We start from the raw sequence: 16,947 nt of genomic DNA on the forward strand, positions 1-16,947 counted from the left end.
AGAGGAGTGGAAAGAACTTTGGTGAAACAGAATGATCCATTAATATTATATCATATGAATTATTCACAATGGCTTGAAGTAAAGGAAAGTAGCAGGGTAGAAATAGGCCTGAGCTTGGAGGTAAAAGGTTTTGCATGCTGAACTAAGACATTTGGACAACAGGTTCTTCAATCTACAACAACAAAGCATTGCTACCAGTTAGTAGTTAAAAAGCAATAATGTTACCAACCATGACAGAACCCCTTGGGGCCTCCTGAGTCATTCCCTGTCCTAGCTCCAGGCATGCTTTGGAAAATCCTGTTGGAAAACATCTTTCTGAATTTGGGTGTTTTAAGGCTCCAAATTATTCCACTGCGAAGAGTTTGGTTGGGGTTTAGAAACTTTGGGTAAGAAGCAGAGAGCACTCAATGTACAATAAATATTACCTCTTCCAACTTGGGGGGAATGATTTTTTGATTCAGAGTATGTAATCCTTTCTCTTACATTTAAATACAATTAATATACTACATATAATGTAGTTGGCCACTATGGTTTTTAAATAAGAAAAGCAAGATAACAGTGCTTGCTTAGAAACCTGATGAGATCCATCCCCCCACCTCTTGAGGATTGATACTAATTTCCTGTTGCTGCTGTAAAAAAGAGCCACGAATATAGTGGCTTAAAAAAAAAAACCAAACATTTATTCTCTCAACAGTTCAGGAGGCCAGAAATCTGAAATCTGTCTCACTGGGCTAATGTCAAGGTGTTGGCAAAGTTGGTTCCTTCTGGAAACTCTAAGAGAGAATTAGTTGTCTTGCTTTTGCTAGCTTCTGGAGGCTGCCTGCATTTCCTTCTGGTTACCCTTCTCTTGAGTGCCTCTTGAGTGCTTCATCACATCCCCTGCATCCTCTTTGTTGTCAAGTCTTCCTCTACCTCACTTACAGGACGCCTGTGATTACATTTAGAGCCCATCCAGATAATTCAGGATAACCTTCCCATCTCAAGATCCTCAGCTTAATTACATCTGCAAAGTCCCTTTTGCCATCTAAGACAACATCCACAATTTCTTGGAATTGGCACATGGATATCTTTGGAGGCCCCTTTACATCCTACTGTGAAAAAAGGGGAAGAATGCTATCAGGCACTATTAGCAGGCTATTAGGACTAGTCATCTCTCTCACTATCTTTAATGTTATCTTCCTAATTTTTTCTTTTCTAAAGGCCCTTACTATCTCCTGCACACTATATTAAGATGACTTCTCTTAACTTTGCTGGGAAACAGACACTGAATTCCTTTATGTTCTTATTACTACACATGTACCACATCTACATTTACTGTATCTGCTTTCCTCTAGCTTCCAATGAACTGGCACAGCTCATCACATATGACATCTGCCATATTTTGTAGAGAAATCATAAGGCCTGCCCAGATTCAAAGGGGTGGAAAAATAAAATCTAGATCTTACTGGATCACACTGAGTAGGTGGGTTGGGAGACTGCTTAGACATCTCTGAAAAGCATGGTCTGCCTCATTTACTTTGAAAGCATTGCACAGCTAATATTTAAAATCAGAATATTCATATACATGCCTGTAAAAAATAATAAAATCTAAATTGTTTTAAGCCACCAAATTTTCAGGTGATGTTATGCGGCAATAAATAAACTATTAACAGCTAGGTGTATCAGTTATTTACAAGAAAACTGCAAAACAAACCACCCCAAAACTCTGAGATTTACAGTCATTAACATTTATTATTGCCCACAAGTCTATAGGTCAGTTGGGTGGTTCTGCCAATCTGGGCCAGGCTTGACTGATCTCAGTTGGTATCAAATGTATCAGTAGTCAGTTTGCAGGCTGGAAGGGGGGACAGCTCATCTAGCATAGCTTCACTCACATATCTGGATGTTTGCTATTAGCTGTACAACAGAGGTGACTAGACCATGTGTCTCTCATTATCCAACAGGCTAGGCTGGGATCGTCACCATGGCAGCTGTGTAGGATTCTAAAAAAACAAGTGGAAATAGTCTACTCAGAGCTGCCATCTTGTTATTTACTCTGCATTCTATTGGCCAAAACAAGTGACAAGGCCAGTCCTCCAGATTTAAGGGGTTAGTAAATAAACTTGAGCTCAAGGGGTAAAAGGAGCTGCAAAGTCACATGGCAATGTCATGAGAACACGTAGGGGTGAAAAATTGGGGACACACTGCAATAAATCCACCCAACATAAACCTCATAACTTCATTGATAGTTTTATATAAAGTAAAAAATAGGCCGGGTGCAGTGGCTCACACCTGTAATCCTAGCACTCTGGGAGGCCAAGGCAGGCGGACTGCTTGAGGTCAGGAGTTCGAAACCAGCCTGAGCAAGAGCGAGACCCCGTCTCTACTATAAATAGAAAGAAATTAATTGGCCAACTAATATATATAGAAAAAATTAGCCAGGCATGGTGGCGCATGCCTGTAGTCCCAGCTGCTCGGGAGGTTGCTGTGAGCTAGGCTGACGCCATGGCACACACTATAGCCTGGACAACAAAGGGAGACTCTGTCTCAAAAATAAATAAATAAATAAATTTCCATTGTGGCAGATAATAATTACATTGCGTTGAATACTGTCCTATTCCTATCCAAACTCATGAATGGGTAGCTACTTTATTCTAAAAAATATACTGAGTGAAAGATTCTGAATCTCTCAATTATGTACTCTAGGGTTTGACAACTAATATTCATCACAAAGTTCTTATAAATATATAAATTCAGACCCTTTTCATTCAGTTCTCACTGGCCTGTTTCTTTTCTTTCCTATTTCTTTTATTCCGTCTCAAGAAACATAAGCTGATTTTTTTCCACCATAAAAGTTAACTTAAGCTCTAGGGATTCAATAAAGCTCTTAACACCATAAATATGAGAATAAACAGTTAATATCAAATAGATGCATTCCTCTGCATTCAGTAAAAAGAAACTAAAGAATAGAATAAGGAAATTAGACAACTCAAAGGTCAACTGGACTTTAATGAGTAATTTTGGTAAAAGCATTTTTGAACAGATACTTGGGTATAAAATACATAAAATGAACAAAAACATTCTTTCTCTTCATAAGTACTTCTCAGAACAGCCATTACTAAATTTAACTTGATATATATTTCAGAGCTTAAAAACCAACTAACAAATTTTTGCAGTTAAAACTTGAGACACATAAATTTATTATCCTAACATTGGATAGACTCTCTTGACATTTTACTTGTTATTGGTAGGTTTGCCTTTTAAAAGTTTTTCTAGGAGAAAATATAAGAAAAAGTATTTATCCAGATTATGTATCATTTTTTAACATTACTTAAGGAATAACAGTCTTAAAATAGCTCAATTTTAAAAACAATGACAAAATGCTGAAATGTCATTCTTACGCTCAAGATCTTCTTTTTGAATAGGATTTCTTTTTCATTTCTTTAACGAAAATGAATATAAGAAAAGTAATTTTGTCCTGGCATTGGTGGGCTGAGATCTACACTGCTCACAAATTCAACACACGACAGCATCTGCTTTAAAAGAGATCAACACTAATAGGTAATATGAATAGAGAGGCCAACTGTAAGAGATGCATTCACTCTAGTGCACTGAGTTAATTCCTCTCTTAGGTTTTACCAGCATATCTCTGAAAAGAGATGCACATCCTAATTTCACAAATACTGAACAGTATTTGTGAACAGTGATCACTTTCCTAACAGATATAAAATATGCTTACCTCTTTGACAGCTCCAGACTCAACTGCAAAGAAAGGTTATTACAAGAACCCAATTCTAGGTGCCTCAACTACATGTTATTACTAGAAATAGCTATCAGTATTTCTTAAGAGGAGTGTTATTGGCATTGTGAGTGAGATAATTCTTGGTGTGTGGAACTACCCCAGACACTGTAGAACATTAGCATTCCTGGCCTACTCATCAAAAACCAGTAGTTTTCAAGGTCACCGTGACAACTAAAAAACAGATTTATACATTCCCAAACTGTGCTTTGATGAGAACCACTGAGCTAGATGATTCAAGATTAATATCTATTAACTTCATGACTTCCACAGAAAGTAACTGCTTCATTACCTTCAGTAACAATGACTGAAGAGGAACATATTTTAAACAACATTGTAATTAAATGTTATTTTGGAAAGATAAATTGATTTCTACAAACTCATGATGATCTGAAAGGATTAGATGCACAAAGTGCAATACTTATTTATCCCCAAATGCAACACACATTTACAGGAAAATGTTTATGTTCCATTAACATATATTATCCCATTTATCTTTACTATAAAAATATGTTCATCTATTACACTAAAGTAAGAAACATGTAGATGTTCTTGATAAGGTCCCTCATACCGATGCTCCTGGAAACTGCTGCTGTCTTTGCTCCAAAACTTGCTGATTTAATAGTTGTTGCTGCTTCTGTAAAAACTGCACTACTTCTGGACTTCTCAGTAATGACTTAAAAAGAAAAAAGAAAAATATTAATAGCATTATTCTTATGTGATTAGATTCATGCTATGGAGTTATTCGTCCCTAAACAAGATAGAATATGCTTACAAACCAAAACATGCCTGAATTGAATTCACTTTTGTATTTGATGCACTACAATGAAGCTGCAAACTAATAATAAAATTTGATGTCACATATCAAAGTACCTAAAATCTAAAAATAATGGGTAAAGCATGATATTACTATGAACTAAAGAAATGCTTTAGGCATGATATGCTGGCAAATATATTCTCTTAAAACATATGAGAGCAAAGAGCTAATAATAGCACTGACCCAGTATTACAGCAAGAAGAAAACAGAAATGAAAGGGGGCCACATGTGAAAGTGGCAGTTGAATGCCAGTCTGTACATACATATAAACTAGTACTGGAATCAAGTTTCTCCAACTAGCTAAGTCTTCAGGAAGAAATTAAAAATTATATGTATGTGTACAGGTATACATGTGTACATATAGGGGTGTATGTGTGTGTGTGTGTATGTATATATATATATATATATACATACACACACACACACAGAAACACACACATAAAGTAATATTAGCACACTACCAAAATTTCAGGAAAGAATACAAAAGTTCTAAAACAATCAAAACATTTTTGTACACTTACCATTTTAAATATGACATAACAAATATAATAGACTATGATTAATGTTTTATTATAATAAAATACTTATATAAACTGATAAAAAGCAAAAAACTTTTGACCCCAGTAAGTTGAAAAAAGATAAACCAAATACAGTGGAAATATTATCATTAAATACTGATTTTAAGATTATATATTATAGTACATTTTCTATTTGTTAAATAGTTTTAAAAATCACTTGGAAAGACTGTTCAACATTCTATTAAGTAAATGTATAATAATCTACTTAGCTGCCACGAGACTCTTGGACATTTAGGTGTTTCAACTATTAATATTTTACTATTTATGATAAATACATTTCTGGTCATATCCTTAGGCTTAACTCTATTCATATTTAGGATTTACCTTCTATGAATGTCCTCATATTAAATGTGTGAGTCAAAAGGGATGGCCATTTTAAAAACGCCTGATACATACTGCTCAACAGCTTTGTCAAAGTGCTATACCAACACATAATGCCATTTACAAAACGACAGTGCCCATTTTATGGAACCCTTGACATTATGGTGCATAATCACTTAAATTTTCACTTATTATTATTATTTGTTATGTCATTTTTACTGATATTGAATACCTATCCATATCATTTAATGCTATGGTCCCCAAATCCCAAGCTGTGGACAGCCGTAGACCATTACAGGTCCGTAGCTTGCTAGAAACCAAGCCACACAGCAGGCGGTGAGTGGTGAGAAAGTGAGCAAAGCATCATCTGTATTTACAGCCGCTCCCCATCACAGATCTGACTGCCTTATATCAAATTTATAACAGAGATTCTTATTAGACATTGGTCTAATTATACCTCACCATCATTAAAACATTATTCCACGTCGGGTACGGTGGCTCACGCCTGTAATCCTAGCACTCTGGGAAGCCAAGGCGGGCAGATTGCTCGAGGTCAGGAGTTCAAAACCAGCCTGAGCAAAAGCGAGACCCCCTCTCTACTATAAATAGAAAGAAATTAATTGGCCAACTAATATATATATTAGTTGATCCTGTTATTAGATCCTGTTCTTTGTTTAACAATGGAGAGTATATTATCTGCACTTTCCTGGGATAAATGATAAAAACAAAAACGTGATTAACAGTTAATATAATGTAATAATCCATGATGACAGACATTTCAATGATGTAATGAACTGGTCGTTGAAGAAAATTCCTCCTAGTTGCCCAGTCCCTGTGAAACTTTGGGCAAGCCCCTTGTTATCACAGGCAAGAATCTGGCAGTTAACTTATGCAACACTCCTTTCTCACTCCCTTTCCCTCCACAATATATATATACATACATATATACATACATACTAAATACATATATATATACACATTATATATATATACATATATATATATATATATATGTATATATGTATGTATATATGTATTTAGCCGGGCATGGTGGCGCATGCCTGTAGTCCCAGTTACTGGGGAGGCTGAGGCAGGAGGATCGCCTGAGCCCAGGAGTTTGAGGTTGCTGTGAGCTAGGCTGACACCATGGCACTCACTCTAGCCTGGGCAACAAAGTGAGACTCTGTCTCAAAAAAAATAAATAAATAAAACATTATTCCATAAACCGCTGAGTTCAGTATAAAACTTAGTTTTAAAATCTCATCTTTGATAATTCCATGATGTATATATACATTTATCAAAATACCACATTATACCCCATAAATACAATTATTGTTTGTCAACTGAAAAGTATTTAAAAAATGAGAAAGTAAATGAATAAAAAAGAAACATAAACAAACTCCCATCTTGCTCAGATAGTCAATGAGGTTTAGTCAATGAAAAGAATAGGATTAAAAGAGTCCTGGGAGAGCATTTTTAAGTTTCCAGTGTTACTGGCAATGAGCCACAACTCTATTCTGATGACCAGTTTAACAAGTCTTAAAATCTCAAAAATATAAATAGTTCCATTTATAACAAATGACTTTTGTTAATAGATTTGTAAGTACTTTAAAACAGATATTTACCAGTCTTTTTTGATTTAACACTTGTTCTAAAAGAGTAGGTCTTGCAGGACGATCCCCAAAAGATCCTGTTCTTTGTTTAACAATGGAGAGTATATTATCTGCACTTTCCTGAGATAAATGATAAAAAAAAAAACGTGATTAACAGTTAATATAATGTAATAATCCATGATGACAGGCATTTCAATGATGTAATGAACTGGTCGTTGAAGAAAATTCCTCCTAGTTGCCCAGTCCCTGTGAAACTTTGGGCAAGCCCCTTGTTATCACAGGCAAGAATCTGGCAGTTAACTTATGCAACACTCCTTTCTCACTCCCTTTCCCTCCACAATTTCCAACCTAGGTTCTTCACTCTCTTGAAGGGTCTCAAAATAAATAATGGGAGAGATGTGGGAGGAGGGAGGCAAAGAGTTACTTGTGAGCTCTTTTCAATATTACAAAAACTGCCAAGTAGAATTGAACATTCTCTTCATATAAAGCTATACAGGCCAAAACATCAAGTCTGCCTGCCTTTGAATGGAATATATGAACTCAGAGGCAATTTATAAGTTGTTGAATGAGACACTCTAATTGACAGCTTTTTGCCCAATTAAAAACCAAAACAAATGGGGAGGAAGCAGTAAAATACTGCTTAAAGAAGTAATTGATAACCAAAGCTTACAAAATTTGTAAGTCACTAGGAGAAAAACGATAAACTGGCTTGAAAAAGCTAGAAAGCACTGGTATAGTTTCCAGCTACTGGTATGGACAAAACAGGTAAGTCCTAAAATGAGTTTAATAACCTATTCAAGGCCACAAAGCCTGCAAATAATGGAGCAGAGTTGTGCAGCCATAAGTCCAACTGCAGAGCTTTAACCTTCAATGCAGTTCAACTCAAACAATCAAAAAATTTTCTGAGACTTATGACCCATTATCATTCATTTTTTTTTCCTCAGGGGTACTCAGAAAAGGGATAGTGAAAAAGCCCAGACTTCACCACTATACAATATATACATATATTGGAATTCAACTTGTAACCCCTGAATCTTAAAATTTTTAAAAAGGGAAAAATAAATTTTAAAAAATGTATTTAGTTTAAAAAAACTCACAGAACTACATTGCCTATGATATTGTAGCTTAAAATTACCTTTCAACAAATGAATTGATAGAGTCTTTGTGTATACCAGAAATAAAATTGATTTTTAATAAAGAAAAAAAGGGGGGTCATGAGAACAAGGTACTAAGAACAAGGATACTGAGAACACAGTATTACATATAGGGGTACTGAGAACTGGGGACTAAGTACTGGGAGTATTAGGAACAGGGTAATAAGTACAGGAGTATTGAAAACAGGGAGAGATTACCTTGTCCAAAGTACCAATTTCATCTAGGTTCCTAAATCTCTGCCAGCTCCTTTAGCAATGAACCAGATTAATTATTTACTATCCGCACTTCCAGCCCATAACCATAATCTCTGAAATGATGGCTCTGCTGATGTCACATCATTTTTACTTAAATGTATTCACCTAACCGTGAGTGCAACAAAATTGTTAAGGCTTTTGCACATGTTCCCATCAACACTTTTTTAGGGCAAGCACTCATTAACTCTCAGCCACTTAGCCCAGAGGGCGGGCAGGGTTTGGAATCAGAGTTTGCAGCAAGATGGGGTTTCTTCTTCCATTTCCTACCTCCCACGACCCTAGGTAAAGTCTCATACCTCCAGTTTGACGTTTCCCGCGCTGGCAGCAGAGGAGGTCGCACCACAGTTCAGGGCCTGGTCGCTCTTCTTCTTTTTGTACTTGTCCTTGTACATCTTGTTACGGTGCTTTTTGCACATCCAGGGCTTGCGCTGCTTGGCCACCTGGCTCGTGGTCTCGCTGCAGCCCTCGTAGGTGCAGGTCTTGCTCACGCCGCTCCCGCCGCTGCCCCGCCTCCGGGCTCCCCCGCCGCTGCCCTCGCCCCCCGAGTGGGCCTCCTCGTCCTCCAGATCCTCCAAACTAGCCGCGCTCTCGCCTCCCCCCGGGGGGTCCGAAGTGTCCAGCAGGTCGGCTTCGTCCTCCCCCGCCTCCTCCTCGCCATCGCCCGGCACTTCACACAGGTACCTGACGGGCTTGCCCGCCCCGGCGCTGCCCCCGGGGGCCGGCGCGTGCCTCAGGACGCCCTCGGCCGCAGCCTCGTCCTGCCCCCCACAGGGGTGCATCACCAGCAGGGTGAACTGCGACGCCGGCGCCGCGACAGGGGCCGGAGTCAGGGCCGGAGCCAGAGCCCCGGGGCCGGGCACAGCGCCGGCGGCGCCCGGCCCCGCACTCTCGGCGACACCCTGCACCTCCGTGCTGCCGAGACTTGGCCGGGGCCCAAGGGCCCAGACTTTCACCACCTGCCGGAACCAACGGCACTTCACAAATCAAACACCCCACACACGCGACAGAAAAAAGGCGCCCGATCCGCGAAGGCGCTCCGATTGCGCCTGCGCAGCCGCAGCCCGCGCGTAAACGTGCGTGCGCCCGCCGGCTGGTTCTCGCCCGCGTATCTGAGGGGCGGGGCTGAAGGCAGACCTGGAGGGACTGACTGCGCATGTGCGGCCGTCTCGGCGCTCAAAGAGAAACGCCGCCACTGTTATTAGGACGCTGGAGTATCAGTGGAGCTTTGTGGTGCTTGCAAAACACTTTTCTACTGGAATTTCATTGTGTAAATTAATATTGTTCCTGAGCAGTCTCATGACTTGTGGCGTTAGGACGCTGATTTCAATGATATTTCTCCCCAAACTGCCTGAAATGGGAGCTTTAAAGCTGGGACTGCTAGAAGTGTCACGTCCTGGCTCCCCTAGTTTGCAGTCGTTGAGGGCAGGGGTGGCTTCTTTGAAAACAGCCCAGTGGAGAAAAGGTGAGCCAGAACTTTGGCCAAGTTGTATTTATGTTGAGGGATAAATGATTTACTCTTTATAAATTTGATTTTCTCAGAAACTTATTTTCTGTCTCTGTAGATTTTCCTTTTCTGGACATTTTATATCAATACTTTCATATAATATATGGTCTCCTGCACCTAGTGTCTAGCAAAATGTTTTTGAGATTCATTTATTTGGTTGCTTGTGCCCGTCGTTTTTCCTTTTTATGTCTGAATGTTATTCATATTGTTTACCCATTCACCAGACAATGGACATTTGGATTGTTTTATGATTTTGGCTATTACAAATAATGACAGTAGATTTTATTATCAAGTGATTAGCATATACAATTAGCCCTCAAAATTATTTCCTGAATGAATCTATTAAAAAATGAATAGGTCAGGTTAAGGGAAGGAGGCTGACTGAATGCAGGATTTTTGGGTTCTCTGCTTGGCTCTGTTGCCAGGTGTTAGTGCAGCTGACCAGGTGGGTAGGAGGATTCTCTGGGTTTTAGTGTTTTGACTGTAAAATTATGTAGAGGAGGGAAGACTTTCCTTCTACCCTCTGAGAGTTTGATAACTAGTCTATGAAATAAGCTGACATGAGGCAGATGAACAGGAGAAAAGCTATGTGCACAGGGGCATTACAGAAAAGAAAACCGAATGCCTCAAAACTCAGTGAGATCTAAAAATTCATATACTCTTTTCATAGGGTTGAGGGAAAGGGGCATGTAGACAACTTAGGGGAGAGTAAATAATTGGGGAAAGATGAATGGGCCCTTAGAAGAATAGATGATAGTTTGTGATAAATTTCATCTGGGTGTGGTGCTGACTTCTAGTCTTCCTTTCCTGTGATAAAAGGTAATCTTCCCTGGTTGATGAAACCCTTGGGCATGGAATTGTTGACAATTGAATTCCTTTAGGAGGATCTGTCTTTAGGCAGATAAGGAGAGCTCAGAGAAAGCCTCTGCCTCTACCCAATATCCCTCAAGTGCCCTCAGTTCAAAGTAATAAGCACAAAGTGGCACATTTTGGAGTGCTGTTTCCTGAACCTTTTCAATGATGAAGTTGGTCTAAATGATCTATAAGTTCTTTCCTAAGTTTAGAATGTAATGTACCATAATGGTCTTTCACTATGCTTAGACCTGTCACTTGGGATTTTGATTTAATTGATCTGGCATGAGACCAGGCACACATATTTTTAAAAAGCTCTCCAGGTAATTCTAATATAAAAACAGAGTTGAGAATCATTGGAGTATCTGTGATACGCTAATATGTAATCCTATAGACTTATATGGACAAACAGATATCATGGCTCCATGATTAATAAACATAGAGTATTTGTTACCAATCAGTAAGATTTTGCATATATGATATTTTTAAGTGATAGAAACTCAGATTATAGTTAAAGCAAAACTTTAGCATTATTACTATTGCCATTATTTCATTTAGATTCGATCCGTTTAAATGCTCTTTGAAGACTTACTACTAAAGAAAAGGCATTGCACAAATTCTGCGTAGGCTTCCTCATCTCCTTCAATTATCTCCTTACTACCCCTCTCTTTCCATATAATTATGCAATCCTTCTTTTGTATTTTTCAAAACGATGCTTATTTAATGCCAAAGGAGTTCCTACAAGTGGGAAACTTTGAGATGAAAAAGGTGTTCATTTTCTTTGGATAGTCTTGGACTTACTTGTTTTATGTTTTCATTGCAGGGAAGCAAAGCCTATTAAAGGGGCCTCAAGCTCTTAGGGGGTGGGGTGGGATAGGTGGACGAAATGGAATGAGAAAGGCGTCAGAGTCAAGGCAGTGCTAGGGACTGGCTACTCTCCTCACCTTTTCTTTCTCTCAAGTCACTTCTCTCTGGACAGTTTTCCTCTTTCTACTAGCTTTCTTCAGATCCTTCCTAATTTTGGCTTATATGTGGCTTTCTGGCTGGTCTCTGTTTGATCTCTTTCCTCTGCTGTTTTCTGGGCTGTGTTGGCTGAATCACATCAAAATTCCCATGGTCACTGACTTCCACTGGGTTTGACTAATGAATGGACCACCAGAGGGCAAGAAGAGAGTGAGAGGTTAGGATATTTCTTCCCCTTACCTTCCCTGTTCCACTTTGTCATGGTCTCGCTTTGTTGTCCAGGCTAGAGTGAGTGCCGTGGCGTCAGCCTAGCTCACAGCAACCTCAAACTCCTGGGCTCAAGCGATCCTACTTACTGCCTCAGCCTCCAGAGTAGCTGGGACTACAGGCATGTGCCACCATGCCCGGCTAATTTTTTTTATATATATATCAGTTGGCCAATTAATTTCTTTGTATTTATAGTAGAGACGGGGTCTCACTCTTGCTCAGGCTGGTTTTGAACTCCTGACCTCGAGCAATCCGCCCGCCTCGGCCTCCCAGAGAGCTAGGATTACAGGCGTGAGCCACCGCGCCTGGCCACTTTGTCATCTTTGATAGTATCTATATCCTTCCTAAACTACAGCTCCTGCCAAAGGGTCCTCTTCTCCATTTCCAGATCTCATTGAGCTCCAGTAACACTATTTCTGCCCATTGTTCCTTCACATCAGGGGTAGTACTGGCTTCCTGCTATTGCTACTTCTTCCTGGTGCGTTTACCATCCTTTATTCTCTTAACCCTGCCTACACATCTGCAAATAGTGCTTTACTAAGTGTCTCCATTTGAACCATTTGTGTCTTCTGTTTCCTGCTGGGTCTTTGAAGGACCTGGTGGCCATCAACAGGACTCCTGTTCTGCAGTTCCTCAGGACCTGGTGATCTCAATTCCCACTGCTCACTGGTGCCATTTCTCTAGGGCTTCCATTTCAGATCCCTGATATTGAGACGTTGTTTCACCTGGATTCTTGTTCTTCTTGCTGGGCTGGTCAGTGCTCACTGGGAAAGCCAAGGACCTTCTACACTTGGGTAAGGTGCCCATTCCTGATCCAGTCAATGGTTGGAGGGGGGATCCCTTATGACAGAACGTGGCTGTGATGGGGGCTGTGGCCAATGCAGTTTCCCTTAAAGGGGGATGTAGGCTGGCAGGGACCAATCAGCACCTGTAATATGGCTTTAATTCTGCTTTCTCAACATTAATACAATTTAACTCTGACTTAGGCTTCTGCCTTTGCTAAAGAAAATGATGTATGGTTAATTTTTATTTAACTTTAATAAAACTTAAGAATTATTTCCTAGAACCAGAGGTCCAAACCTTTTCTCCTCTATTTCCAACTCTATAGCCCATTTCCCTTTCTCTATCTTCTTCTTCTTTTGTTATCTTCAGAAAACAGTATTATGTTTCCCTGAGAAGTAGTATATGCTATCAGTTAAGGGTGAGGAAAGGAGCCATTCTAATTTCCTTTTTTCAATCGCCCCTTTTCAATCCTTTTATAATCACCTATGAAACTTGGTATGCACAGAGTACTGATTCTCACCAAAACAGACCTTCATTGTTGTGATTACAGCCTAGTAATCACAGTAAAGAGTTCTGATGTGAGAAATTTATTTATGACAATCTATATTACATGTTATATCTTATAATAGTATTTTATCAAAAAGTTTTTTAAAAATAATTCATCTTTTGCTTCCAGAAAAGTGAAAGGCATATTAAGAAGATATAAATGAACATAGAATTCATTTTTTTGAGCCTCTTTGTATTTCTTGCATTCATCAATCCACAGATAATGCATGACCACAGCAAAAAACAGACTATGCTAAGATTTTCAGATACAGTGTTTTTATTTTATTTAGAACAGCCAGGAGGTGACCTCCTTTGAAAGAAGATTCCAAAGAACTGTTGAATATATACCATTTTTATATTGATGTCATCAGTTTGAGAGTAAGTACTTCACAGGGCTGAAATATTCCTAGATAGTCAAGCCTAATGTTTCGACTTCAGTCAGAGTTTGAGTACCTATGTTTTTGATCTTTCGTACCCTAAACCATCCTTGAATCTGGCATAACACAATGTCACAAAAGGTATTACCCATTAATAGAATACAAAATAGTAGAGAAATGGCCACAAGAGTGACCCCTGTTGGTTTCTTTATGAAAAAGACAGTTCTATCAGTACAGGTCTTAGTCTGTTAGTAACAGAATACCTGAGGCTGAGTAATTTATAAAGAAAAGAGGTCTATTTAGCTCACAGATCTGCAGACTGAGAGGTAAGAGAAGCCTAGGTCTAAACATGGCAAAGAAGGTCAAAAAGGAAGCAGACATGTGAGGAGAGGACAAAACAGAAGGAACCTTGCATTATAACAACCCACTTTCCTGAGAACAAATCCATTCCTACTAGAACTAATCCAGTCTCAGCAAAGCAAGAACTGACTCACTACCTTGAGAATGGCACTGCGATATTTTGAAACATATATTTGGTCTTCTGCCCTGACCTAATTTCCTGGCATACAACTCCTAAAATCCTTAAAAACTCCAGTGATACTAATGAGTTGACTGGTAGCTGGCAGCCCCTAGGGGCTGGTCACTGGAAGGACCCAGGCAGGATTAGAGAGTTGAGACTTTCAGCTCTAACCCCCAACCTCCAAGGAATGGAGAGAGGCTGAATGTTAAGTTGCTCACCAATGGCCAGTGGCTTGATCAATCATGCCCGTGTAATGAAGCCTCCATTAAAACCCACAGGGGCAGGATTAGGGGAGCTTCCAGAGAGCTGAACATGTAGAGTTTCCTGGAGGGTGGTGTACCTGTGGAGGGCATGGAAGCTCCAGTCCCCTTCCTTCATACCTTGCCCTATGTATCTCCTTGCCTGTATCCTTTGTAATATCCTTTATAATAAGCCAGTATATATGAGTCTTATAGGACCCCAGGTTCATTTGCCTGCTGTGCAGTAATCAGACCAATATACTGAAGCAGCAGAGGTTGTAACAGAAAGTGTTTAATAATCATTGGGAAGCTGAATAAGGGGAGGAGCCCCTCAAATCTGTCTTCCTGAAGAATTCTGGGCCAAAATATAAATACACAGTTTCAAAATGTAATTCTTTTTTTTGAGACAGAGTCTCGCTTTGTTGCCCAGGCTAGAGGGAGTGCCATGGCATCAGCCTAGCTCACAGCAACCTCAAACTCCTGGGCTCAAGCAATCCTCCTGCTTCAGCCTCCCGAGTAGCTGGGACTACAGGCATGTGCCACCATGCTCGGCTAATTTTTTCTATATATATTAGTTGGCCAATTAATTTCTTTCTATTTATAGTAGAGACAGGGTCTCGCTCTTGCTCAGGTTGGTTTCGAACTCCTGACCTTGAGCAATCCGCCCGCCTCGGCCTCCCAGAGTGCTAAGATTATAGGCATGAGCCAACGCGCCTGGCCCAAAATGTAATTCTTATAACAATTCTTATGTATCTTACCATAGTACTTTAAATTTAAACGAATTATGCTAATAATATGAAACATTTGCCAATAATAGCTTTCACTGAAATTCAGTGAGATGCTATTTCCTGTGTCTATGCGCTAATATTTTGTACTAAGTCTATTAGTTTAAAATCTCCTGTCACATGTTTGCAACTGGTTTTCGTGACTTTTGCAGTAGCCCTGTGATGCAAACCTCAACTCTGTATGTAGTAGGACAGAATTTGCCACAATTTAGCTTCTTTTCAAACAAGTAGATGAGAAAATCTTAGCTGCAGCCCAAATCTTTTAAATTAGATTGATTAAATCATGCTTTGTCCTTAAAATCCAATTAACTTTTCTTTTTCTTTCTTTTTTTAATGGGAGACACCACACTGAAATCAATTAACTTTTCTTGAAAATGCCGGCAAACATATTTGACATCTGTTTAAAATCACTCAATCTGGTATTGTAAAATGTTAACAGATCTTTAAATCTAATCATTGTGGCATCCAAATGAGAGCTATATATTTCTGAGTCCGTATCTTTTAATCTATCTTTATGTAAAATAGATTATGCTGCAAAGCTAAAAATTACAAGAATCTTCACTGAGTAAGTGCAATGGATTGAATGTTTGTGTGTCCCCCAAAATTTATAAGTTAAAACCCTAACACTCCTGGTAGTGACATTAGAAGGTGGGTCCTTTGGGAGTGATTAGGTCATTAGGGCAAAGCCTTCATGAATGTGATTAGTGCCCTTATAAAAGAGACTGCAGAGAGATTCTTTGCCTCCTTTAGCCACATGAGGACACGGTCAAAAGGTGACTGTGAATCAGGAACTGGGCCCTCACCAGATGTAAAATCTGCTAGCACCTTGATCTTGGACTTCCCAGCCTCTAGAACTGTGAGAAATAAATATTTGTTGTTTATAAGCGACCCGGTATGCGGTATTCTGTTATAGTGACTCAAACAGACTAACATGGTAAGGTTATTTTGTAAATATTATATCTATTGATTAAGCCACAAAAATTCCCTTTACTGTAATGAGATTGATCCCCTTTCCTAAAAATGTAAGAAAGACCTCGTTTATGCTGTAGATATGCCTTCACAGTGGAGACAGAGTCCTCCCCTCCTCTGTCACTCAGGGATGATAAGGCAGCTCCATCTCGGCTGCTGATCAGCAATGTTGACTTCTGATTTCCCCTAGTTCTGGAAATGCCTGTAAGATTTCTACTTCCATGCACCTACCATAAATCCTGCCCTTACACAAATTCTTGCCTTTCCCTGAGGGCTCAACTTCGATTGTCCTCCACATTCCTTCCATAGGATATATAAGCCCTGCATCTGGGGATAAGGTGGGAGGACTCCCCATTTCATCGGGCAGCGCCTGGCACATGGCTCCTATTCATAAGTCCCTCTTACATGTTTCTTCCTGAGAAACTGGATTTGTCAGCTTCTCTCTGTAGCCTCCCAGCTTCCTCCACTTTGGGATTAGGTTTGCACAAACCTGCCCACCTTGGAGTACCACACCATGGCATTAGCAACAGGAGGGAGCCCGATGTCTCCTACCTCCCGCTGTGAGGTGATGTGAAGTAAGAGCATCACGTATGACATATTCTCCCCAAAACATTTTAATGTGAATC

General features: G+C 39.6%; 1 protein-coding gene across 1 annotated transcript; it reads right to left on the reverse strand.

Annotated features, from left to right (window-relative positions):
* Positions 1–1,711: 1,711 nt before the first annotated feature.
* On the reverse strand, positions 1,712–9,563 carry RFXAP (regulatory factor X associated protein). The gene is made up of 4 exons (XM_076009482.1): positions 8,813–9,563; positions 7,120–7,227; positions 4,350–4,454; positions 1,712–1,982 (listed from the first exon to the last, which is right to left on the reverse strand). The coding sequence occupies exons 1-4, from the start codon at positions 9,293–9,295 to the stop codon at positions 1,959–1,961; spliced, it is 720 nt and encodes a 239-aa protein (XP_075865597.1). The 5' UTR covers positions 9,296–9,563; the 3' UTR covers positions 1,712–1,958.
* Between the last annotated feature and the right edge of the window lie 7,384 nt (positions 9,564–16,947).

The sequence above is a fragment of the Microcebus murinus genome, chromosome 13 (assembly GCF_040939455.1).
Source record: "Microcebus murinus isolate Inina chromosome 13, M.murinus_Inina_mat1.0, whole genome shotgun sequence".
In the NCBI taxonomy this organism is placed as follows: domain Eukaryota; kingdom Metazoa; phylum Chordata; class Mammalia; order Primates; family Cheirogaleidae; genus Microcebus; species Microcebus murinus.